The sequence below is a fragment of the Amblyraja radiata genome, chromosome 22 (assembly GCF_010909765.2).
Source record: "Amblyraja radiata isolate CabotCenter1 chromosome 22, sAmbRad1.1.pri, whole genome shotgun sequence".
NCBI lineage: Eukaryota > Metazoa > Chordata > Chondrichthyes > Rajiformes > Rajidae > Amblyraja > Amblyraja radiata.
This window is the reverse complement of record NC_045977.1, coordinates 37,145,634-37,169,959: the sequence shown is the minus strand read 5'-3', so window position 1 is coordinate 37,169,959 and position 24,326 is coordinate 37,145,634. Positions and strand designations below refer to the sequence as shown.

Sequence of the window (24,326 nt, the reverse complement as noted above, 5' to 3'; positions counted from 1 at the left end):
TCACATTCAAACTCACTCTGGATTTTATTTAATGACATCAGTTTTTGTTCCTTCCCACAGCGACATTCTTAACTGATATTAAATGAATCGCAAAAATTAATTGCGAAAATTCAATATGATTACATTTAATTCAAAATCATCTAATTTTTTACTTTTACTATTCACTCTTTTTCACACTCGCATTGGGACCAGTAGGATACAAATATATTTTTGTATTTAGGATTTTGTAAATCAGAAGCTTGAAGCTACTTCAAATTGATCGAAGGGATTGAAAGATACAGCACCTGGAAACAGAGCCTTCAGCCCCCCCGGGTCCATGCTGACCATCGAACCCGTCAACCATTCAACCCGCTCACACTAGTTCTATGCTATCCCACTTTTTCATCCACTCCCTTCACACTGGGGACAAATTACAGTGGCCGATTAGCCTGCAAGCCCGCGCGTCTTGGGGTCGTGGGAGGAAACCGGAGCACCCGGAGGAAACACGCGCGGTCACAGGGAGGGCGTGCAAACTCCACACAGACAGCACGGCACCTGAAGTCAGGATCGAACCCGGGACTGTGAGGCAGCAGCTCTACATGCTGCGCCACTGTGCAAACGGGCTTCAGTGCCCAGAACATAGCAGGAATAGAATTATGTTTCTAAAATAAAGTGACTGCATGCGGCTATAGAAAGAATCTGATTTCATTTATTTACACATTTAGTGATCCTTTGCTCCATAATCTTTGTCCAGAGAGCCCGGGAGACCGCGGCTACTTTCAGATTGCGACGCTGTGCGGTCATCGGCAGAGATGTGTTCTTTCAATCCCTGGCAATTCATTTATGATGTAACATTTGCTTTCCATGCTTCGGTAAAACAGGGCAGACAGGTGTCAGTGGGAAGTGACTGGGACTTTTTGCTCAGGTATAAAGTCACTTAAATCGCTTGGCTTCTAAGAAAATGGCAGCAAGTTAAAAGCAGACTAAAAGATGGAGAGAGAAATGGAGCAAAAGAAAATCACCTCTCTGCCAGAAGTGAAAGAACATGTTACAATTTTCATTCATCTACAACACATGAAAATTAGATATCATAATTATCATACTTTATTAGCCAAGTATGTTTTGCAACATATATTGTACATATTTCATTTGTTTAGAGTTGCTTAGAGATACAGCGCGGAAACAGGCCCTTCGGCCCACCGGGTCCGTGCCGACCAGCGATCCCCGCACATTAACACCCACTAGAGACAATTTTTAGATTTACCAAGATAATTAACCTACTGTACGTCTTTGGAGTGTGGGAGGAAACTGAAGATCTCAGAGAAAACCCACGCAGGTCACGGGGGCGAACGCACAAACTCCATGCAGACAGAACCCGTAGTCGGGATCGAACTCGGGTCTCCGGCGCGGCATTCGCTGTAAGGCAGCAACTCTACCGCTGCCCCACCGTGACCGCAAAGCAAAGCAAATTCAATTTATTTAGAAGATTTATTACTGAATATATTTTACACCATTATAGTAGGTGCAGAAGTCAATGTGTATTGAAAGCCCGTGACTTGGTCGCACCTTTCAATTAATCCACCGGGGCTTTAAAACGGTCTTTTTCTTTCCTGATTGCATCCATTGTGGAAATTGCATCCTTCTTCCCAGCATGGTCCTGCACACTTTTTTCCCTGTTTAAAAAAAAAAAACACTTGTTGTTTACCACACCTCTCTATTCTCAAATGTTAATACTGACAACTACTTGAGACAGGCAAAAAAAAGCTCAGCCGGTCAGGCAGCATCTCTGGAGAAAAGGAATCGGCGGGCGTTTCGGGTTGGAAGCCTTCTTCAGACTGGATTCAATTTATTTAGAATCTTTATTGCCTTCCAGGGGAGTCCAGAACCAGGGGCCACAGTTTAAGAATAAGGAGTAAGCCATTTAGAACGGAGACGAGGAAACACTTTTTCTCACAGGGAGTGGTGAGTCTGTGGAATTCTCTGCCTCAGAGGGCAGTGGAGGCAGGTTCTCTGGATGCTTTCAAGAGAGAGCTAGATAGGGCCCTTAAAAATAGCGGAGTCAGGGGATATGGGGAGAAGGCAGGAACGGGGTACTGATTGGGGATGATCAGCCATGATCACATTGAATGGGGGTGCTGGCTTGAAGGGCCAAATGGACCTACTCCTGCACCTATTGTCTATTGTCAGAATGCGGGAACATCTCTCGACCATGAAGGAGACTCACCAGAGGCCACCAGCGAGCATGTGGCGACCGTGAGGCGAGCGCAGAGTCTCCTGCACTCGCCTAAGTGGGACAGGCTCTTTAGTAAATATACTTTACACCTGGGACTCCTTTGGGAAAAAGGAATAGGCAACTTCTATCAGGTCTCCCCCGCAACCTCCAACATTCCAGAGAAAACAATCCACGTCTGTCCAGTCTCTCCCTGAGATGGTTAACATGGATTTAGTCATACCTGACTCTCATGAAAGGGTTATAACTGAACTCCTCTCCAATGGTGGATGGGATGGTAGGATTTCCAAGATTGTAGTGTTCCTAAAACAGATTAAAGAATCTGATCAAAATCTATAATTCAAATTTGCCAACACAAGACATAAAGTCATAGAGTCATACAGTGTGGAAACAGGCCCTTCGGCCCAACTCACCCACAACGGCCAACAATGTCCCAGCTTCCCTATTACCTCTTGTCTGCGCTTGGTCCATATCCCTCCAAACCTGTCCTATCCATGTAACTGCTCAACTGTTTCTTAAACGATGGGATAGTCCCAGCCTCAACTACCTCCTCTGGCAGCTTGTTCCATACACCCAAAGTGAAAAGGAATTGGCGGCCGTTTCGGGTTGGAAGCCTTCTTCAGACTGGATTCGATTTATATAGAAGCTTTATTGCCTGTGAAAAAGTTACCCCTCGGATTCCCATTAAATCTTTTCCCCTTCATCTTTAACCTATGTCCTCTGGTCCTCGATCTTTGCATTATAACTTAATACAGAATACACTGAATTTTTATATACATGGGAGCAGCTCTAAGAGAAATCCACAGTCTTATCTCAACAGAATTGAAGTGTTTTGAGGATTTACACAATTTATGGATGAATCAATTGTCCTGAAAATATTCATATTAACCATTTAAAGGGAGGCACGGTGGTGCAGCGGTAGAATTGCTGCCTTACAGCGCCAGAGATCTGGGTTCGATCCTCGATATCTGCTCGGCCCACCGAGTCCGTGCCGACCAGTGATCACCCCGTACACTAACACTATGCTACCCGCACTAGAGACAATGTACAATTTTACAGAAGCCAATTTACCTACAAACCTGCACGTCTTTGGAGTGTGGGAGGAAACCGGAGCACCCGGAGAAAACCCACGCGCTCACGGGGCATGTACAAACTCCGTGCAGACAGCACCCGTGGTCAGGATCGAACCCGGGTCTCTGGCGCTGTGAGGCAGCAGCTCCACCGCTGCGCCACCGTGCCAGGCCGACAATAAAACACTCTTGACCAGCGAAGCAGGCGGAGTCATACGATGAAGCAGGCGGTTACACACGCGCTGGAAATGCAGGCTGGATATTGTGGCACCAAACCTACCTTAGCCCAAGCTAGCTTTTGTTTGATCATTGCATTCTTTGGTTCAACATGTCGTGCAAATTTAAGGTTGTTGATTGTATACTCGTGGCCGCAGTACACCCTCTGGAAACAAGGAACGCTCAGTCAATACCAACTTCTTACCGAATAAAACACACAATTCAGCAATGGCAGCCACGGCAAGCCGCCACAGAGGGAGTCGTGTTATTGTAACACTTTAGTTTCCTAAAATATGACATTTTCCATCATGTAGTGATAAAGCACAATTGAAGAGAATGAGTTTGGAAGCTTGGAAGGATAGTGGGGACAACGGAATCAAGGGATATGGGAGAAAACAGGAACGGGGTACTGATTCTGGTTGATCAGCCATGAGCATATTAAATGGCAGTGCTGGCTCGAAGGGCCGAATGGCCTACTCCTGCATCTGATACAGAATGGGAACAGGTCCGTCGGCCCACCGAGTCCATGCCGACCCGTTCACACTTGTTCTACACCAGGGTTCAATCCTGACCTCGGGTGCTGCCTGTGTGGAGTTTGTACGTTCTGGCGATTATCTCTGCATTTAGAAGATAAAAATGTGCCAATATGTTCAAGCAGTGGCTTCAACATATGGGCAGCAAGAGGCAGGGACTAAATTAAATGCTTTATTTGTAAGTACTTCTTTGCATAAATCTGACAATAGAAAAAATAGATGGCACGGAATAATGCAGACACACAGTAAACATTGGGAGGTGGAGGGAGCGTTTCCAATCGTTGATGAAAATTAAACCACTCACGGTTTCATGTGGCAGGCTGCCGAGGATGTCGATCAGGGCTCGATACATCTCCTCGCCCGACCCTTCAAAGAACTTACCACAACCAGCAACAAAGAGTGTGTCACCTGTGAACAAGCACAGAACCAACCTATCAATCTGCACACCATACCGTGGACTTTAAAACAGATTTTATAAACAGTCTATACAGTATATACATCTTAGTTTATAATTTTAGTTTTAGAGATACAGCGTGAAATCAGGCCCTTCGGCCCGCCGAGTCAGCACCTACCAGCGATCCCCGCACATCAACACTACCCGACACACACACACACTGTGGATAATTTACACTTGTACCGATCCAATTCACCTACAGACCTGCACGTCTTTGGAGCGGAGGAGGAAACCGAGGATCTCGGTGAAAACCCACGCGGGTCACGGGGAGAATGTACACACTCCGTACAGACAGCGCCCGTGGTCGGGATCGAACCCGGGTCTCCGGCGCTGCAAGCGCTTGTAAGGCAGCAACTCTACCGCTGCGCCACCGCGCCGCCACACATCTGAAGGAAACGCGGATCAGCCCCATCAACTCACCGAAGCGGTGGAAAGGGCACAGTACAAGCAAAACCAAGATGAACCCTTTATCTTTGCACTGCGGACAGCTAGATCGTATTCCCGTATAGTCTTCACCTGGCCAGCACACAAATGAAAGCTGTTCACTGTACCTCGGTACATGTGACAACAATAAACAAAGTCAAAATATTTAAACGGTGATCGATGAAGTTTGATGCATTTAGTTCAACTTACACTAAAATTCCCATATGACTAGTGTTTAAATTGGTCAAGAATTTGTTTGATACTAATCGTGCTTATGGGTGATCGATGGTCGGTGCGGACTCGGTGGGCCGAAGGGCCTGTTTCCATGCTGTATCTCTAAACTAAATCTGACCCAGCTAACAACCTCACAATCTACTCTCAGCTGAATCAACGGTGCTATAATGCAGCACCTACTCTCCCAGGTAACCCCGCACACACTGTGCTGGGCCTGGACTCCACTAGGCTGACCTAGATCACGCAACAGCCTTTGTCCACCGAGCTGAACTCTATAGAGGACGAGAGAGAGAGAGAGAGAGAGAGAGAACGCCTGTCCTCAGGCCAACACTCGGCAGTCAAGGTGTTCTGGTAAAACTGAAGACAAAGAATATCAAGAGGAAAAAAATAATTCTAACAGATGTCGGCCTGCTACGCGCAAAGGAAGCTGGTTGTGATGATTGGTCTATTATCTCAGCCTCCAGAGTGCAGTTGTAGGAAGTCCTTGTGGCAGCATTCAAGGCACAGCCATCTTCAGCTGTTTAACACATGATATTCCTTCCAGCACAGAGGCAGAGGCTTGCAAACGCACTATCTCACAGCTCCAGGTTCAGTCGCAACTTCTGGTGTTGCCGGCATGGAGCTTTTACATTCTCTCTGTGACTGTCCAGGGTTTGTGTGGGTGCTACAGTTTCACATAGATGTGCGGACTTGAAGTTTAATTGGTCACTGTAAAGTTGCCCTGAGTGTGTGGGTGAATGGTGGGGGGGGGGGGGGGGGGACACAAGGGTTTTGATAGAAACATTAGAGAGAACGAAACAAGACAATTAAAAGTGTGTAGGAAGGAACTGCAGATGCTGGTTTAAACCGGAGATAAGACACAAAAAGCTGGAGTAACTCAGCGGGTCATTCAGCATCTCTGGAGAGAAGGAATGGGTGACGTTTCAGGTCTTGGTTCATAGCGCCACCCATTCCTTCTCTCCAGAGATGCGGCCTGTCCCCCTGAGTTATTCCAGCATTTTGTGTCTTATCTTCTTGGCAATGAAAAAGATGGCTGATGGTCGACACAGGTAAATGCACTGATGGACAACACAAAGCGATGGAGGAACTCAGCAGGTTAGGCCGCATCTGTGGAGATCTTGAAGGGCCTGTCCCACTTGGTGATTTTTTCGGCGACTGCCGGCATCATTGACTGACGTATCCGGTCGCCGAACAATTTGCGGCACGATTACGTATGACGCGCGGTGTTTTTTCAAGTGTCGCATCATTTTTTTGTCGCCGCTGGATTTTGAAATGTTCAAAATCTTTTGGCGACACTGAATTGACATCGGCAGTCGCCGAAAATAATCGCCAGGTGGGACAGGCCCCTAACTCTCAGGAAGGGCCCCGCACCAAAACATCACCTATCCATGTTCCCATGGGGATGATCAGCCATGATCACATTGAATGGCGGTGCTGGTTCGAAGGGCCAAATGGCCTACTCCTGCACCTATTGTCTATTGTCTACAGGTGTTGTCTGTATGGAATTTGTACGTTCTCCCCGTGACTGCAAAGATGCGTGGGTTTGAAGGTTAATTTCCTTCGGTAAGTTGTAAAATTGTCCCTAATGTGTGTAGGTTAGTGTACGGGGTGATCTTTGGTCAGCGCAGACTCGCTGGGCTGATTCCGCGCTGTATCGCTAACGTCTAAAAGTCTATCTGCGTATAAAAAAATCATTCAGCTATATTTTAGTTTAGTTTAGAGATACAGCGCGGAAACAGGCCCTTCGGCCCACCGGGCCCGCGCCGACCAGCGATCCCCGCACGTTAACGCTGTCCTGCACATACTAAGGACATTTTTTTTTACACTTACCAAGCCAATTAACCTACAAACCTGCACGTCTTTGGAGTGTGGGAGGAAACCGAAGATGGCGGAGGGAGCCCACGCAGGTCACTGGGAGAATGTACAAAAAGCACCCGCAGTCAGGATCGAACCCGGGTCGCCAGCGCTGCATTCGCTGTAAGGCAGCAACTCTACCGCTGCACCACCGTGACCGTCCCATATTGATGAGGGATGTTCCAGATACACTTACCAGTGAACACAGCGGGGGCCTCGGTACTATTATCTTTTGTCACAAAGTAGCAGATATGTCCTGTTGTGTGACAAGGAGTAAACAGGCACTCCACATTCAACGAGCCAACCTAAATGGGTCAAGCACATCACGTCAGGCTGTTAGTTTAAATTTTACATACGTTGTTACTCACTTAGAATCACCAGTCGATGAAATAATAAAAGGATAATCAGATGAAAAAGATACGACTGTTAGATAAAATGGCAGTAACTCTTTCCAAAACCATGTTGTTTTTAATCATTCGGCAACAATAGACAATAGGTGCAGGAGTAGGCCATTCGGCCCTTCGAGCCATTCACTGTGATCAAGGCTGATCATCCACCAACAGTACCCCGTTCCTGCCTTCTCCCCATATCCCTTGACTCTGCCATCTTTAAGAGCTCTCTCTAACTATCTCTTGAAAGCATCCAGAGAATTGGCCTCCACTGCCTTCTGAGGCAGAGAATTCCACAGATTCACAACTCTCTGGGCGAAAACGTTTTTCCTCATCTCCATTCTGAATGGCCTACCCCTTATCCTAAAACTGTGGCCTAAATAATTAAACATATATACAGGTTTACCTTTGGGAAGGAGATGAGGAATAATTTCTTTAGCTAGGGGGCGGAATTAATTGCCACTTAAGGCTGTGGAGGCCAAGGCAATGGTTACTTTTAAGGTGGAGATTGATAGATTCTTCTTTAGTACAGGTGTCAGGGGTTAAGGGGAGAAGGCAGGAGAATGTTGGCTGTAAGTGAACGCTTGAGGTGTCATTATTATGGGGGCAGACGATTCTTCCGCAATCTCATTGACTACCTGGAACTTCTTCTTGTGTGTGACCTTGCAGGTGAGAGCTCCAATGCGATCGTCGCCACCATAGACCTTGAGGCCAGGCACTTTCTTCACCAAATCCTCATTTCCCCCAGCGTGGTCCCTGAAAACAAGGCAACAGAACCGTTAGCAGCAGAGCCAGACCTGAATAACACAGGGAAATAAACGGAGCCATCTTTGCAAAAGTATGAGGGAAATGGGCAAGACCTATGACAATAAGACTCTCGTTGAACTAGGTCATGGCACCAGGCAAATAATAATGGTGAGACGAGGAACTGCAGAGGCTGGAGTCTTGAGCAAGACACAAAGTGCTGGAGGAACGCTGCAGGGAATGGGCAGGCAATGTTATGAGTCCGGGAGGGACCCTTCTTCAGACTGACTGAGCAGATACAGGGATACAGCAGATACAATAATGGCATTTAAGAGGCTTTTAGATAGGCACAAGATAGTCAGACGATAAGATTTGGATGGTTCTTTTGTAAATCCTTGTTCAGCAACTAATTCCTGTTCAAACATTGTTTAATAAATCCCTTTGGGTTACTGTGTTTGTTCCACTAAACTCTCCAGGGCAAGAGGCACAGCCTCAGAATAAAAGGTCATGCCTTTAGAAAGGAGATGAGGAGGAATTTCCTTAGTGGTCAATATGTGGAATCCATTGCCACAGAAGGTTGTGGAGGCCAAGCCATTGGGTATTTTTAAAGCGGAGATTTTGACAGGTTCTCGATTAGTAAGTGTGTCAAACGTTATGGGGAAGAAGGCAGGAGAGCGGGGCTGAGAGGGAAGGGTAGGTCAGCCATGATCGAATGGCGGAGCAGAATTGATGGGCCGATTGGCCTAATACTGCTCCAATGACGTGTGAACATATGATCATTCATTGTTTCTGTCCCTGATTTAAACTTTGTCTTTTCCCGACTTTCTCCCTATCTAAACTCAGAAGAATGGTAGAGGGAATAGACAGGCGGCAGGTTTCAGGTCAGGAACTTTCTTCAGAGTCACGTTGGCATGGGGGAGATCAGAGCTGAAGACGTATGCGAGGCACGTCTATTTTTCACTCCTATGCTTTCGGGAACTTGCTTACCAGTGATGGTGTGTGGTGAGGATAGTGGTCAGCTTTACACCGTGCTTTTTAACTGCAGCGACCACCTGAAAGAAAAAAAACAAAATAATTCATTCAAAGCTAAACTTTATAGGATTTATTTGCAAAAATAAACTTCACAAATTCGGCAACTAAATTTAGTTTAGTTTAGAGATACAGCGCGAAACAGCGTGAGTCCGCGCCGACCAGTGATCCCTGCACGCTGACACTATCCTACACGCACTAGGGACAATCTTACAGTTTTACCAAACCAATTAGCCAACAAGCCTGTACGTCTTTGGAATGGTGGGGGGGGGGGGGGGGGAGACCGGAGATCCCGGAGAAAACCCACGCAGGTCACGGGGAGAAAGAACAAACTCCTTCGAGACAGCACCCGTAGTCAGGATCGAACCCGGGTCTCTGGCGCTGTAAGGCAGCAACTCTACTGCTGATTTATAACGGAAACAAGTGTTGATCATAAATGATGTTCGGCAGAAATTAAGAGTATCAATGGTATTCACATATCACTTTTGAAATTCACCAGAATATTCAATGTTCTTCAAGTTATTTTATTGCTTTCCTTGACACCAAATAAATTGTTGGTCATCATGGTCTGATTAGCTGCCCTCGCATGCTATACAGTAGGCAGCTCAGCATTTCTTCAATGAAGGGGCGGTACGCTGGCACAGCGGTAGAGTTGCTGCCTCACAGCACCAGAGACCCAGCTTCAATCCTGACTGCGGTTGTTACCTGTACGGAGTCCCAAAGACATGCAGGTTTGCAGATTAATTGACCTCCGTAAATTGCCTCAGGTGTGCGGGGGATGGATGTGAAAGTGGGAGAACATTGACCTAGTGTGACCTGGTGATCAATGGTCGGCGTAGACTCGGTGGTTTATCTCTAAACTAAGCACAAGCTTTTCACTGTATCTTGGTGGACAATAATATTCCAATACTAAACTGCAGGTAGAAATCTTTACTATTAAAAGAGAGAAAAATAAGGTTAAAGGTACACAAAATGCTGGAGTAACTCAGTGGGTGAGGCAGCAGCATCTATGGAGAGAAGGAATGGGTGACGTTTAGGGTCGCGACCCTTCTTCAAAATAAGGTAGCATGCCTTAATAACTACCGTCCACTGGCTCCGACATCCAATATGACCAAGTGCTTCGAGAAATTGGTGTTGGCGCTCATTAACTCCAGACTCCCAACCTGCTTTGATCCACCGCTGTTTCCTTACCGTCGCAACAGGTCCACTGCAGATGACATCTCCATGGCCCCAAGCTAAACTCTGGAACACCCAGACCATAAAACTAAACCTAAAAACTGAATGTCACGTGTCCGCTGCTGTCTGGATCTTAGTTGAGCACCACCGACATAAAACCAGTGTGACCCAGGTGACCCATTGTTGGTGTGGACTCTGTGGGTCGAAGGGCATGTTTCCATGCTTTATCTCCAATCTTTCTTCTCCGGGATCTCCGGTTTCCTCCCAAACTCAAACGACGTACAGGTTTGTAGGTTAATTGGCTTGGTATCATTGTAAATTGTCCCTGGTGTGTGTAGGATAGTGTTGGTATGCGGGGGATCGCTGGTCGGCGCGGACTTGGTGATCGAAGGGTCTACGGGTCAATTTCTGCGCTGTATCTGAAAACTAAACTTAACTTAACTAAAGATAGACGCAAAATGCTGGAGTAACTCAGCGGGACAGGCAGCATTTCTGGAGAGAAGTGGGTGACGTTTCAGGTCGAGACCCTTCTTCAGACTAAACTAAACTAAAGTTTTTTCACCATAGCTCAATACACATGACAATAATATTTTATTATTATTATAATTTAATACTAATAACAACATATTTTTTTCCTACTTGCCTTCTGTGGCTCCACAGGGTCGACTATCGCGGCCTCTCCGGAATCCTTATCAATGAGGAGATACATATAGTTATCCTGCAGTGCTGGCAACAGTTCAACCTTCATCCCTGCCTTGAGAAGGGTCTCAGGTTGCCTAATGGCACCTCTAGAGTAAAAACACAATGAGCCTGCAGGTAGAAGCAGAAATAAACACAGGTGAAACATATTATGTACATATTATTCCTGAATATTATGCATTAACATGGATAATTTCCAGCTATTAATTGACAAAGTATTTTGTTTTGTGTAAGGGCCATTGATTGCAAGATGAAATCAAGCTGAGCTGAATCAGGTATGATGACATTTGAATAATGCCGCCAATAATGTCGGCGCCCGCATGTGTAATATACGTAAAACTAATTTCACTGTGTACTTGTAGACGTGAAAAATAAAGCACTGTTGAACGACTGACTATTCTCTCGGGTATTTGATTCCCAGGCATAATCTTCCCACTCTCCCTTATCTGAATGTTTAATTTTGCTAGCCTAATTTTTGCTGGTGCCAGGAACCCACTCATCTCACATCTGTAAAACCCTGCCCCAAGCATTTCCATCTCCCTCAAGTTCTTTACCAGCATTCACAAAACTGTACAGACTTTCCGTAGGGACTTGGGTTTTATTTCGATCCTCCCTGTGTGGGGACTGTGAGAAGAACGGGTCTGCTCTTCCATTTTGTCTTCCATCAATGGCAGCACTTCACTCTGTGGGGAATCAAACTTTACTCCGGTGAATGTACCCCCTCCGAGAGCTAGGCTAAACATTCCCAGTGGAGGTGGGCCCATAGAGTTCACCTAGCTAAAGGTGCTGAGACCATTTCTATCAACCGGCTACACATAGGGCTAATGTCAGGCTCATCCAAAAATATTCAGTCTTTAAAAGTAGATCATATTTTAGTGAAGGAAGAATTCTTTCATCTCCTCACTTTGATTAAGGCCAATAAGTTTTTTCACTTCTCGCGAGAATATTTGCAGTTTTAGGAGAACAGTTTTAGGTAAGTGGTTCATGTGGAATGCTCAATCCGAGCATAGCAAACAGCCGCCTCCTGAGCCATTCATAGGTTCATAAATTTTAGGAGCGGAATAAGGCCATTCCGGCCCATCAAGTCTACTCTGCCATTCAATCATGGCCGATCTACCTTTCCCTCTCAACCCCATTCTCCTGCCTTCACCCCATAACTGCTTACATTCATGAATTCTATATTATAATTACATTTAATGTGTGATCAGGAACTGGCGACACTGAGTGATGCCAATCAGAGGCAGTTAATTAAAGTTCCACTGGCACTAAAGCGGTCTTTCAATTTGCATTGTACCTTTGGATGGATTTACAAATGTCAATGAATAAACTATGGAAGATTAGTTAAAGATTTAAAATTGACTTTTGTTACACATTGAGACACTAGATGTGATTTAATTAGAAACACAGTTTACGTTTAACGGGGGGGGGGGGGGGGGGGTGTTCACATGTGCTCTTTAACGATGTAGAGGTGGAGTTTTAAGCAGGATTCCAGAAAACGTCTAATACCAGGTAGAAACAAGGAACTGCAGATGCTAGTTTGCGCAAAAGGACACAAAGTGCTGGAGTAACTCAGGGGGCCAGGCAGCATCTCTGGAGAATATGGAACCAATCAATGCTGTGTGCTGCAGTTAGATAGAAGACAAGACACAAAAATGCTGGAGTAACTCAGCTGGTCAGGCAGCATCTCTGGAGAAAAGTCTGAAAGGTCTCGCCCAGAAACGTCACATATTCCTTTTCTCTGGAGATGCTGCCTGACCCGCTGAGTTACTCCAGCACTTTGTGCCTCGCCCCATTTATTTTCTGTCCCTCTGCAACTCCCTTGTCAATTCTTCCCTTCCCTCCCGTACCACCCCCTCCCCGGGCACTTTCCCTTGCAACCGCAAGAGATGCAACACTTGTCCCTTTACCCCCCCCCCCTCGACTCCATTCAAGGACCCAAGCAGTCGTTCCAGGTGCGACAGAGGTTCACCTGCATCTCCTCCAACCTCATCTATTGCATCCGCTGCTCTAGATGTCAGCTGATCTACATCTGTGAGACCAAGCGGAGGCTTGGCGATCGTTTCGCCGAACACCTCCGCTCGGTCCGCAAGAACCTACCTGACCTCCCGGTGGCTCAGCACTTCAACTCCCCCTCCCATTCCGTATCCGACCTCTCTGTCCTGGGTCTCCTCCATGGCCAGAGCGAGGAACACCGGAAATTGGAGGAAGAACACCTCATATTCCGCTTGGGGAGTCTGCATCCTGGGGGCATGAACATTGAATTCTCCCAATTTTGTTAGCCCTTGCTGTCTCCTCCCCTTCCTCAGCCCTCTGGCTCCTCCTCCTCCTTTTTCCTTTCTTCTCCCCGCTCCCCCCACCAGTCTGTAGACGGGTTTCGGCCCGAAACGTTGCCTATTTCCTTCGCTCCATAGATGCTGCTGCACCCGCTGAGTTTCTCCAGCATTTTTGTGTACCTTCGGCTTTAACAACATTGTTTGCATATTAATTAGACGATAAGCAAACCTCTGCTACTCTACTGTGAGGGATAAGATGATTAAACCACCACCATTGTGAGGGGCCGATTGATTGGAGTCACCGACCTTGTGATGGGCCGAGTAACTGGAAACACCAACCTTGTGATTCGAACAAACAGTCAGACCTTCAGAGCTGTTGATAACATTGTAGAATAACAAGATGAGGTAAGGAATGTAGCTGACAACACAGAAGCTATTCTTTAGGTCAAAGGCAATTAAGTAGGTTAGGGCACAGATACTGCGCATGCTTAATCAGTTAAATGAATATTAACTTTACGCCCCTCATGACAAAGAACCTAATTTAAATGTACATGCGATGTATGATGTGGGAGGAGAGGGAATGATTGATGACGCACGGAGGAGAGGGTTGGAAGATTGTGAACCTCGGTACCCTGATTGGAAGGGGTCAGAAGGGGAGGCGTCCGATCAATAAAGACTGTATACTGAATTGTATAAAACAAGACGTTTTTCCTTTGCTCGGTGTGTCTCAACTTGGAGAGGCACCCGATTCTGCAGACTCGCAAATAAAGCATTTCTTGTTTCCACGATTTAGTCTCTGAGTAGTGATTGTGAGCACAAACAATATATCTCACAAGTTGGGGGCTCGTCCGCGATCGCCACTCCGGCCGCTTGACGGAGGCACGAAAGGAAGGGAAGGTGCACCCTGCTGATTTCAGCAGTCTCTGAGCTCCTTGCTTACCGTCAGCGGTTTGAGCGAGTGATATTCGGACAAGAGACTCTGGAAACAAGAGGGAATCCGGTGAAAGGGATCAATCAATCGAGCAATTTCTGTGCACAGGACTCGGGTAAGAATATTGACTATTAAGTATTACTCGGGCGATTGGGTTCTGTTGGACGGGAAAAGGTCTGACAGGGATGGGTAACCGGAACGGGCAAAGTAAGGGCCCGGGGAAAAAGGCTCAAACTGGTGAAGAGCCGCACATTCCGCCTGATAGTCCATTGGGGCGGATGTTGCACGGATGGGATGAGGGGTGAGGGGGGGGGGTGAGGTGTGCGTCTGGCTTATTGAGACATCCGAAGAGTTGTCGGATTGAGAAATAAGTGGCGTTGGAACCCAACCCAAAGAACCCCCGTGGTCAGGGCATCTGCCCCTCCCGTGAGGGGGGGCAAGAACCAGGGACCCCAAACTTTCAAAGAAGAGAAAGAGGAAGGGGTGAATGGAGGGACCAAGGTTGGGGTCCCCCGGGAAATAAAGAACAAGGATCAGGGGGATGGCGTACCGGGCCATCCCGGTGTTATCATTGTAACAAAGAAGGACACTTTAAAAGAGAATGTCCAAAGATAAGGCATGAAGTACAATCGTACACACTGATGGAGGAATAGGGGGGTCAGGGGTTCCCCTCCTTGGGGTGTGTAGGACGTACACGGGAACCCTTGGTAAACTTAAAATTAGGTCCCCAAGGAGAAGACACGTTATTTATGGTGGACTCAGGGGCGGAAAGATCAAGTGTAACCAGGATACCAGAGGGAATGGAATTAGGGGGAAAGCAAGTCAAAATCTCTGGAGTAGGGGGAAAGGTAATGACAGCTCCCGAGATAGAAGGAGTAATGGTAAGATATGAAAATCGAGAGGCCATGGAAGACTTAATCCTGGTGCCCCAGGCAGGAATAAATCTGATGGGAAGGGACTTACAAGTTCAATTAGGAATGGGCACAGCTCCCGTAGGTGGACAGATTATAGTACAACTATATAAATTGACGACCGAAGATGAAGAAAGAATAGTCTCACAGGTGTGGGCAAGAGAGGGAAATAGGGGAGGGAATGGAAGGAAGGAAAGGGCTGCAGCCAATTATAGAAAACTTACTGAAGGATGGAGTATTGGAGAGTTGTATGTCCCCCTACAACACGCCAATACTCCCTGTAAGAAAGACTGACGGAACGTTCCGACTGGTCCAGGACCTAAGAGAATTGAATAGGGTAGTTAGGGCTCGACATCCGGTAGTCCCAAATCCTTATACCATAATGGGATGTATACCCCCTAACCATAGGTGGTTCAGTGTGGTAGATCTGAAAGACGCCTTTTGGAGCTGCCCCCTGGCTGAGGAAAGTAGAGACCTCTTTGCATTCGAGTGGGAAAACCCAGACATACTGAGGAAGCAACAGTATCGATGGACTGTGCTCCCTCAGGGATTTACTGAATCCCCGAACCTGTTCGGGCAAATATTAGAACAAGTATTAGAGGATGTTCCCAGGACCAATGGGACACAATTATTGCAGTACGTAGATGATTTGTTACTCTCAGGCGGAGAAGAAGAGCCAGTAAGGGATGCAACCATAACCCTCTTAAACTTTTTAGGGGAAAAGGGATTGAGAGTGTCCAAAAACAAACTACAATTTGTAGAACAGGAGGTTAAATATCTAGGACACCTGATTAGTGATGGGAAAAGGAGAATAAACCCCGAAAGAATAGCTGGGATCACCAGGCTGCCGATGCCAAGGAACAAAAAAGAAATCAGGAGGTTTCTCGGGTTAATTGGATACTGTAGATTATGGATAGACAATTACACCCGACAAGTCAAGTTCTTGTATGATAAATTGTGTGAGGAGACTGATAAAGTACAATGGGATTCTGAGGACGAACAGAGATTTGGAGAAATAAAGAATAGCCTGATCACCGCACCAGTACTGACCCTCCCGTCCATCGATCAACCATTCCATCTCTTTGTTAATGCGGAGAATGGAATTGCGTTGGGGGTACTGACACAAAAGAGAGGAGGGAAGCGACAGCCAGTCGCATTCCTTTCTAAACTCTTGGATCCGGTATCACGAGGGTGGCCTGTATGTATTCAAGCGGTCGCAGCAACAACAATATTAGTGGAAGAAAGTAGAAAATTGACATTTGGAGGTGACCTGGTAGTATCCACTCCCCACACGGTCCGGACAATACTAACACAGAAGTCCAACCGGTGGTTGACTGACTCCAGGATCCTAAAGTACGAAGTGATACTTATGGAAAAAGACGATTTGACCATTCTGACCGATATGAATTTAAACCCTTCCCAGTTTTTATACTCGGCGGACGACGAGCAGGAAGGGCAGAGACCAGAACACTACTGTAGCGAAATTATAGAACTACAGACCAAGAGCAGGGAGGATTTGGAGGAGCAGCCTCTGGTAGAGGGAGAAAGGTGGTTTATAGACGGTTCTTCCCGATGTATAAATGGAAAAAGATATAGTGGGTATGCCATAATAGGAGGAGAAGGATTTGAAGGAGTGGAGGCGGGCAGGTTGCCAGGTAGTTGGTCGGCTCAGTCATGTGAATTGTATGCCTTAATACGGGCGTTAGAATTGTTGGAGGGGAAGGAAGGAACGGTGTACACCAACTCCAAATATGCATTTGGAGTAGTGCACACGTTTGGGAGAATATGGAAAGAAAGGGGGATGATTACAGCAAGAGGAAAGGAGTTGGCACATGAGCAATTAATTGAGAAGGTGCTGGAAGCATTACATTTGCCAGAAAGGATAGCGGTGGTCCATGTGGCGGGACACCAAAAGGGGAACTCATTAGAAGCAAGGGGAAATGAAGCGGCAGACGGAGCCGCCAAAAAGGCAGCGACAGAAGGAACAGTGAGGATGTTGTCTTTAATACCATTAAGGGAAGGAGTAGGAAAGATGCCTGTATTCTCACAGGAGGAGGAGGATAAAATGAATGAGTTAGGGGCTCGGCGTTCCACTGACGGGAGGTGGTGGACGCCGGATGGGAAACAAATGTTAACCAAAGGATTAACTCGGGATTTGATGACACAACTGCACTCCCAGTCACATTGGGGAGCGCAGGCCCTGTGTGACACACTACTACGGACCTACGCTTGCCGAGGTATCTATACTTTGGCTAAGCAGACAGTCTCCGGTTGTGTGTTATGTCAGAGGGTTAACAAGAAGGTAATGAGAGCTGTCCCTGGTGGAGGACAATAATTGGCTATAAGACCCTTCCAGAGAATACAGGTAGATTTTACAGAACTTCCAAGAATACAAAGGTGGAAGTACCTCCTAGTAGTTGTAGACCATTTCACCGGGTGGGTGGAAGCATTTCCCACGATAAATGCCACCGCTCAGGCAGTAACCCGGATATTATTAGAACAAATCATTCCCCGATACGGGGTCATCGAATCCATAGATTCCGACCGAGGAACACATTTTGCCTCTAAGGTTCACCTGTTGGTTTGCAGTACCTTGGGAATAAATTGGAAATTGCATACACCCTGGCACCCCCAGAGTTCTGGGCGAGTGGAAAGGATGAATGCAACCCTTAAAACACAGATAACTAAGTTAATGGAGGAAACCAGACTACCCTGGACTAAGTGTTTACCAATTGCATTATTAAGAATACGAACGGCACCCCGTAAAGATATTGCGGTGTCTCCCTACGAAATGTTGTTTGGGCTGCCCTATCTTGGAAAGGTAGAGGGCACGCCGACCTTCGAAGGCAGCGATGTGTTCCTGAGGAACTATTTACTGGCAGTGTCTCGTTCCCTTGCAGAATTACAAATAAAAGGACTGTTGGCACAAAGTCCACCACTCGAGTTTCCAATACACGCTATAAAGGCCGGTGACTGGGTACTGATTAAAAGTTGGAAGGAGGAGAAACTGCAGCCCCGGTGGACTGGCCCATACCTGGCATTGCTGACAACGGAGACAGCAGTACGAACAAATGAAAAAGGGTGGACACATGCGACCCGGGTTAAAGGACCCGTTGACCCGCCGTCAGTTCCTGAGAAAGACGATCAGTGGACGGTAAAACCAGGGAATAAGCCCCTGGCATTAACTGTATGAAACTAACAGCATGAAAGGAGCAGTTGTAGTATTACTAACTATGTATGTAACCATTATAAGAAGTGTTAATAACTGTGATAAGTGCTACCATCCTATCAGATATGGAGGGCGAACAACCAAATCATTTACCTATCATTCCCATGTAAGTGATGTTTGCTAAGACCTAAGGACTAGAGCTGTTTGTCAGGACGAAGGGAGGGGGTATTATGTAGTAGAAAATAAGGGACATGTAGGAAGTTTTGGGCACATTACCTGCCCAAAAGGGGAGAAATGGGTCTGCATGACCAAGAGAGGACAGTTAGGCATCCCTTCCCGAGCCAGGGAGGAAACATTAGACAAAAAGAAGGAGGTAGTGATAGGGAAGTTAGCAGAAGCAGTAGTCAACAAACCTCCCCCACCTTCCCAGTCTCAACTGCACCAGACTATGTATGATGAAATAAAGCAGCAGATTGAGATCCCGGAAGTGGGGAGAAACCTGTTTGTGGACTTGGCCCTCCGGATAGCCAGAACCCTGAATGTGACTAACTGTTGGGTTTGTGGAGGACCGCTGATGAGCTCACGGTGGCCATGGAGAGGATCTATAATTGAGGTATGGGACCTGATAAAGTGGAATTTGACGGTGGGAAGAGATCGAAGTCCCCAGGAATGGGTCCTGACACACACCCCGGTTGGAACTGAGTGTATCGCCAGGCCCTGGGCAAAGGATGCCATCCTAGTAGGCAGCAGCCCCTGCCAGCGCATCATCACCCAGTGGCCAAATCAATCCCGAGTGTGGTGGCCAGAGGAACCTCAATGGTATCCCACTGTAAAGGATGAAGGAAACTGTACTATCTGGATGAAGACTGATGGAAGCGAATCGACTGGATTATGGAATTGCACCGGGAACAACCCTTACCAGGGAATCCCAGTGTTGCAGGACATATGGGACAATGTTACCTCTAGTGGACCGGCCCCTGAAGGACTGCTATGGATATGCGGACACAAGGCATACTCGGTATTGCCAGAAAAATGGAGTGGGACTTGTTTAATTGGACTGGTACAACCAGGGTTTTTTCTGTTGACCACTGAGGAGGGGCGGTCGCTAGGCACACCCATCTTTGACGATCTACACCGAACGAAGAGAGGAATGGACATCGGAAAATGGGAAAATGATGAGTGGCCACCTGCAAGAATCATCTCATATTATGGACCAGCCACTTGGGCACAGGACGGATCCTGGGGCTACCGGTCCCAGTGTATATGTTAAATCGGATCATAAGACTACAGGCAGTGCTGGAAGTAATTACTAACCAGACTGCATCTGCACTAGAGATGTTGGCGAAGCAGCAGACACAGATGAGAACAGCGATATACCAAAACCGTTTGGCCTTAGACTACTTACTAGCCGAAGAGGGAGGAGTATGCGGAAAATTCAACCTCTCTAATTGCTGCCTAAACATAGATGACAACGGGCAAGCAGTAATGGATATATCAGAAGGAATCAGAAAAATAGCACATGTCCCGGTACAGAGATGGAACACAATCATGGGAGCAGGATGGTGGGATTACATCTTAGGAGGAGCCTGGTGGAAAGCGGTGGGACTGGTGATTTTATGGGCATTAGCTGCATTGATCATTATCCCCTGTTGTATACCATGTCTCAGGGTTCTTATAACTAGAAGTATAAGCCAAATGCAGGCAGTTGTAGTCCCCATGGGGGAGAAAGGGGGCGTCCAGAAGATAATGATAATGAGGCCGAGAGAGGACCCAGAGGAAAGAGAGATAAAAAGAATGTTATTAGCTTTGGAACAGCAGGAAGTCTAGGAATGGGGTTTAATACAGGATGCGTAGCAAAAGAAAAAGGGAGGATTGTGAGGGATAAGATGATTAAACCACCACCATTGTGAGGGGCCGAATGATTGGAGTCACCGACCTTGTGATGGGCCGAGTAACTGGAAACACCAACCTTGTGATTCGAACAAACAGTCAGACCTTCAGAGCTGTTGATAACATTGTAGAATAACAAGATGAGGTAAGGAATGTAGCTGACAACACAGAAGCTATTCTTTAGGTCAAAGGCAATTAAGTAGGTTAGGGCACAGATACTGCGCATGCTTAATCAGTTAAATGAATATTAACTTTACGCCCCTCATGACAAAGAACCTAATTTAAATGTACATGCGATGTATGATGTGGGAGGAGAGGGAATGATTGATGACGCACGGAGGAGAGGGTTGGAAGATTGTGAACCTCGGTACCCTGATTGGAAGGGGTCAGAAGGGGAGGCGTCCGATCAATAAAGACTGTATACTGAATTGTATAAAACAAGACGTTTTTCCTTTGCTCGGTGTGTCTCAACTTGGAGAGGCACCCGATTCTGCAGACTCGCAAATAAAGCATTTCTTGTTTCCACGATTTAGTCTCTGAGTAGTGATTGTGAGCACAAACAATATATCTCACACTACAATTAATTTTCCAAAGAGCTGCTTGCTACATCTGATTCCAAAGTGCACGCATTTATTTCCTTCCGAGTTAAAAGAGCCAGAGCTTTAATTGTAAACATAGTTCCAGAGAGTGTTGTCAATTTAATTGAACAGCGGGGAACCCAAACAAGTGGCCCTCAAAAATACTGTGTCCACCCGCAGACATGACTTGTAAACAAAAACGCTCGGTGCAGGTAACTTCCGCAACACAGCCGAGGCTGCCAGCTGACAGGCCCACACTATAAACAAGTATGTTTGTCACCGAGGGAATGACAACCACCGAAATATGCATCTGTCTTTTACTAAATTAATTCGAATTGCTAAAAAATGGCTCCTAAATCCATTTGAGAGGGGGGGGGGGGGGTGTTAAAAAAGCAGATCGTTGGGGTGGATTTATATATATATATATACACACACACACAACTCCACAGATAAATATGTATCCGATATTCTGGATTTAAAGTGACAAACGCAGGGGTGTTGCAAATGGGGACGGCGACAGCAAAAGGAGGCAACGTTTACAGAGGATGGCGGGGAGGGGGGGGGGGGGGGGGGGGGAGAGGTTGCAATGATACATTTATGGTTCAAAAGGGAACTGCAGATGCTGGAATATCGAAGGTACACAAAATTTATGGTTGTTGTGCAAGTTTGATACATGGTGGAGGTGGTGAAAGAGAGAGAGAGAGTCAGGAGCAAAGATTTAGATTATAGAGCTCTAATGATCTTTGGTCAGGAACGGATCCACAATTGAACTGAGTGAGTGTCCTACCGAGTCTCCGAGCAGCGGCTCCCAGCGCAGTGACACCACAGAGTCGGTGCAAGAGCTCCACCATAGTCAGCGGTACATGACCGGGATGGAAGGGGAGGAGAAGGGGAAAGTGCACCAACCATCTGAGCAAGGACAGCCTTTAACCTCCAAACTCTCCCCATCAACTCCTCCCCCGCTCGGTATCGGCGACCAATTGCAATCTTTTCCCCACCCACCAACTGTTGCAAACGTCAATACGCAAATATTATTTGCAATCATATTTTGTTTTAAAGTGCAGCAGAGGCGATGATTTTTTTTGGGGGGGGTTGCAGAAAATTAAGATGAAGATGCACAAGATTACAAACAGGTTCCGAGGGCCGACGGGTGATTAACCCCTCGCTGGCCGGGCTGTCAGAGTCAGAGTCACTGCCGGGTTGCAAGTCTGTGCCGACAGACACCAGGGCGGCTGCGAGGATGGGTTCCAGGAACCTGAGCTGCTTCTGGGAGTGGGGGAGAAAGATAGTGTGCGTGGGCAGGAATTACGCCGAGCACGCCCGGGAGCTGGAGAACCCGGTGTCCACCAGCGAGCCGCTGCTCTTCCTGAAACCTCCCAGCGCCTACCTGAGAGAGGGCTCCCCGCTGCGGCTCCCCCACTACAGCAGCAACGTGCACCACGAAGTGGAGCTGGGGGTGGTGGTGGCCAAGGGAGGCAGCCACATCCCGCAGGGGGACGCCATGGACCATGTCGGGGGGTACGCCCTGTGCCTGGACATGACGGCCAGAGACGTGCAGGACGAGTGCAAGAAGAAGGGGCACCCCTGGACCCTGGCCAAAGCCTTCGACTGCTCCTGCCCCGTCAGCGACTTCATCCCCAAGGGCAGAGTCCCCGACCCGCAGCGCCTCACCCTGTGGCTGAAGGTGAACGGGCAGCTCAGGCAGCGAGGCAGCACCTCGCAAATGATCTTCCCCGTCCCCTTCCTCGTCCACTACATCAGCCGGATCATCCGGCTGGAAGAAGGTGACCTGATTCTCACCGGCACCCCCGCGGGAGTCTCTGCCGTGCAGGAACACGACGAGCTGCAAGCTGGCATCGACGACCTCATCACCATGAAGTTCACAGTGGAGGGGAACTCACCCAGTTACTCGCAGTGACTTGAGAGTCGGGAGTGTTTTATTGTCAAATGTCCCGAAACGGAGACATTGTTGTTTGCAGCAGCAGCAGCAGCAGCAGCAGCAGCAGCAGCAGACTGACAAACAAATAAATCAAAGCCCAAAGTTCCTCATGCAACCCAGGCAGTTCAGTGGTTTAGTTGGAGTTTCTAGTGTTCAATAGCCTGATGGTTATTGGGAAGAAGCTGTTCCTGAACCTGGACGTTACAGTTTTCAGACTTCTTTCTGAAGGCTATTCTACTACACTACCACTCGCTGAAGAAAGTATCTTCCTCGGCACAATGACATTCCCGACTCAAGGGCAGCTGCCTGACACAACCTCAAACGATGCATCCCCTAACCAATTACATTGGATCAACAATGAGAAGCAACCAGCAACTGGACCAATCAATGTATTTGAAGCTTTCAAAAATGGTATTTTGATAATTAAATACTAGCCTGGCACAAATTCACGTCTGCCATAGTTGTCAATTATTTACAAAGTTTTGGACCAAAGGTGATGTTTTCTGGGTGGATCGGTGTCGTTGAAGCAACGACATTGCACCAGAGTACTGCATGAAATGTAAGGGCAAGAGGGTTGGTGATTGCAGGCTGAGGAGTGGAATCGGGTATTAGAGCATTGTGCCTGAGACAATAGTGGATCAGGTTTGCTGATGTGATCAACAGGTGAATTGCCAGGGGCCAGTGTGGTCATTGTGGAGGCTATGACCATCAATGTGCATTTTAACATAGTACATACAGTACTATGTACTCACCACATAAGCAGACTGAAGAGAGACACAAAATGCCAAAGAAGGTTTCCGACCTGAAACGTCACCTATTCATTTTTTCCAGAGATGCTGCTTGACTCGCTGAGGTACTCCAGCATTTTGTGTCTATCTGGATAGCACGCAACAAAAGCTTTTCATTGTACCTCAGTACACGTGACAATAAACTAAACTGAACTGAAATTCCTTTGAACGAACTTGTCAATGGCACAATGTACGGAAACATTTTCCTTGCTATATATAATTGCGTCAAGACTTTACCAATGATTGTGAAGATAGACACAAAATGCTGGAATAACTCGGTGGGAAAGGCAGCATCTCTGGAGAGAGGGAATGGGTAGGGGAGGATATGAAGGATTTAAGGTCTGAACCCAAAAGGTCCCATTCAACTCTAGTGATGCTGCCTGACCCGCTGAGGTACTCCAGCATTTTGTGTCTATCTTCGGTATAAACCAGTTCCTTCTGACACACAAAAAGGTGCTTCGGCCCACAATGTCTGCTGAGCATGATGCCAGATTAAACCAATCTGCTCTGCATAAATATGATCCATATTCCTCCATTCCCTGCCCATCCATGTGCCTATAAAAAGCCTCTGAATCAGTTTTAGCTGACTAGCAAGTTGAAAGAGGGTGAAAAAAGGGATTAGAGGTGGCATGGTGGGCCGATGGGAGGTGTTGCCTGGCAGTGTGGGATCTTATTGGGTCTCATTCCAGGATGACATTGTAAAGGCTGATTGTCCTGGGGATGTTCAAGTGTGGTTACTTCTGGAATAATGTGGTCTAAATACCACCACCCACTCTCCCTCACACACACATGCACACAATGACAGCATATTGTGTGC

At 47.1% G+C, this 24,326-nt stretch overlaps 2 protein-coding genes across 3 annotated transcripts; one reads left to right on the top strand and one right to left on the bottom strand.

Annotated features, from left to right (window-relative positions):
* hagh (hydroxyacylglutathione hydrolase) lies at positions 1 to 21,719 on the bottom strand. 2 transcript variants are annotated; one of them, XM_033041070.1, is made up of 10 exons: positions 21,570 to 21,719; positions 10,975 to 11,141; positions 9,114 to 9,178; positions 8,021 to 8,138; positions 7,190 to 7,298; positions 4,333 to 4,436; positions 3,560 to 3,661; positions 2,433 to 2,512; positions 1,546 to 1,652; positions 1 to 932 (listed from the first exon to the last, which is right to left on the bottom strand). In XM_033041070.1, the coding sequence occupies exons 1-9, from the start codon at positions 21,631 to 21,633 to the stop codon at positions 1,553 to 1,555; spliced, it is 909 nt and encodes a 302-aa protein (XP_032896961.1). In that variant the 5' UTR covers positions 21,634 to 21,719; the 3' UTR covers positions 1 to 932; positions 1,546 to 1,552. The 2 variants fall into 2 exon arrangements, with proteins under 2 accessions (XP_032896961.1, XP_032896959.1); XM_033041068.1 differs by having other exon boundaries at positions 669 to 1,652.
* Positions 21,720 to 21,830: 111 nt separating this feature from the next.
* fahd1 (fumarylacetoacetate hydrolase domain containing 1) lies at positions 21,831 to 23,168 on the top strand. Its single transcript, XM_033041071.1, has one exon. The coding sequence runs from the start codon at positions 22,023 to 22,025 to the stop codon at positions 22,698 to 22,700; it is 678 nt and encodes a 225-aa protein (XP_032896962.1). The 5' UTR covers positions 21,831 to 22,022; the 3' UTR covers positions 22,701 to 23,168.
* Positions 23,169 to 24,326: the final 1,158 nt, after the last annotated feature.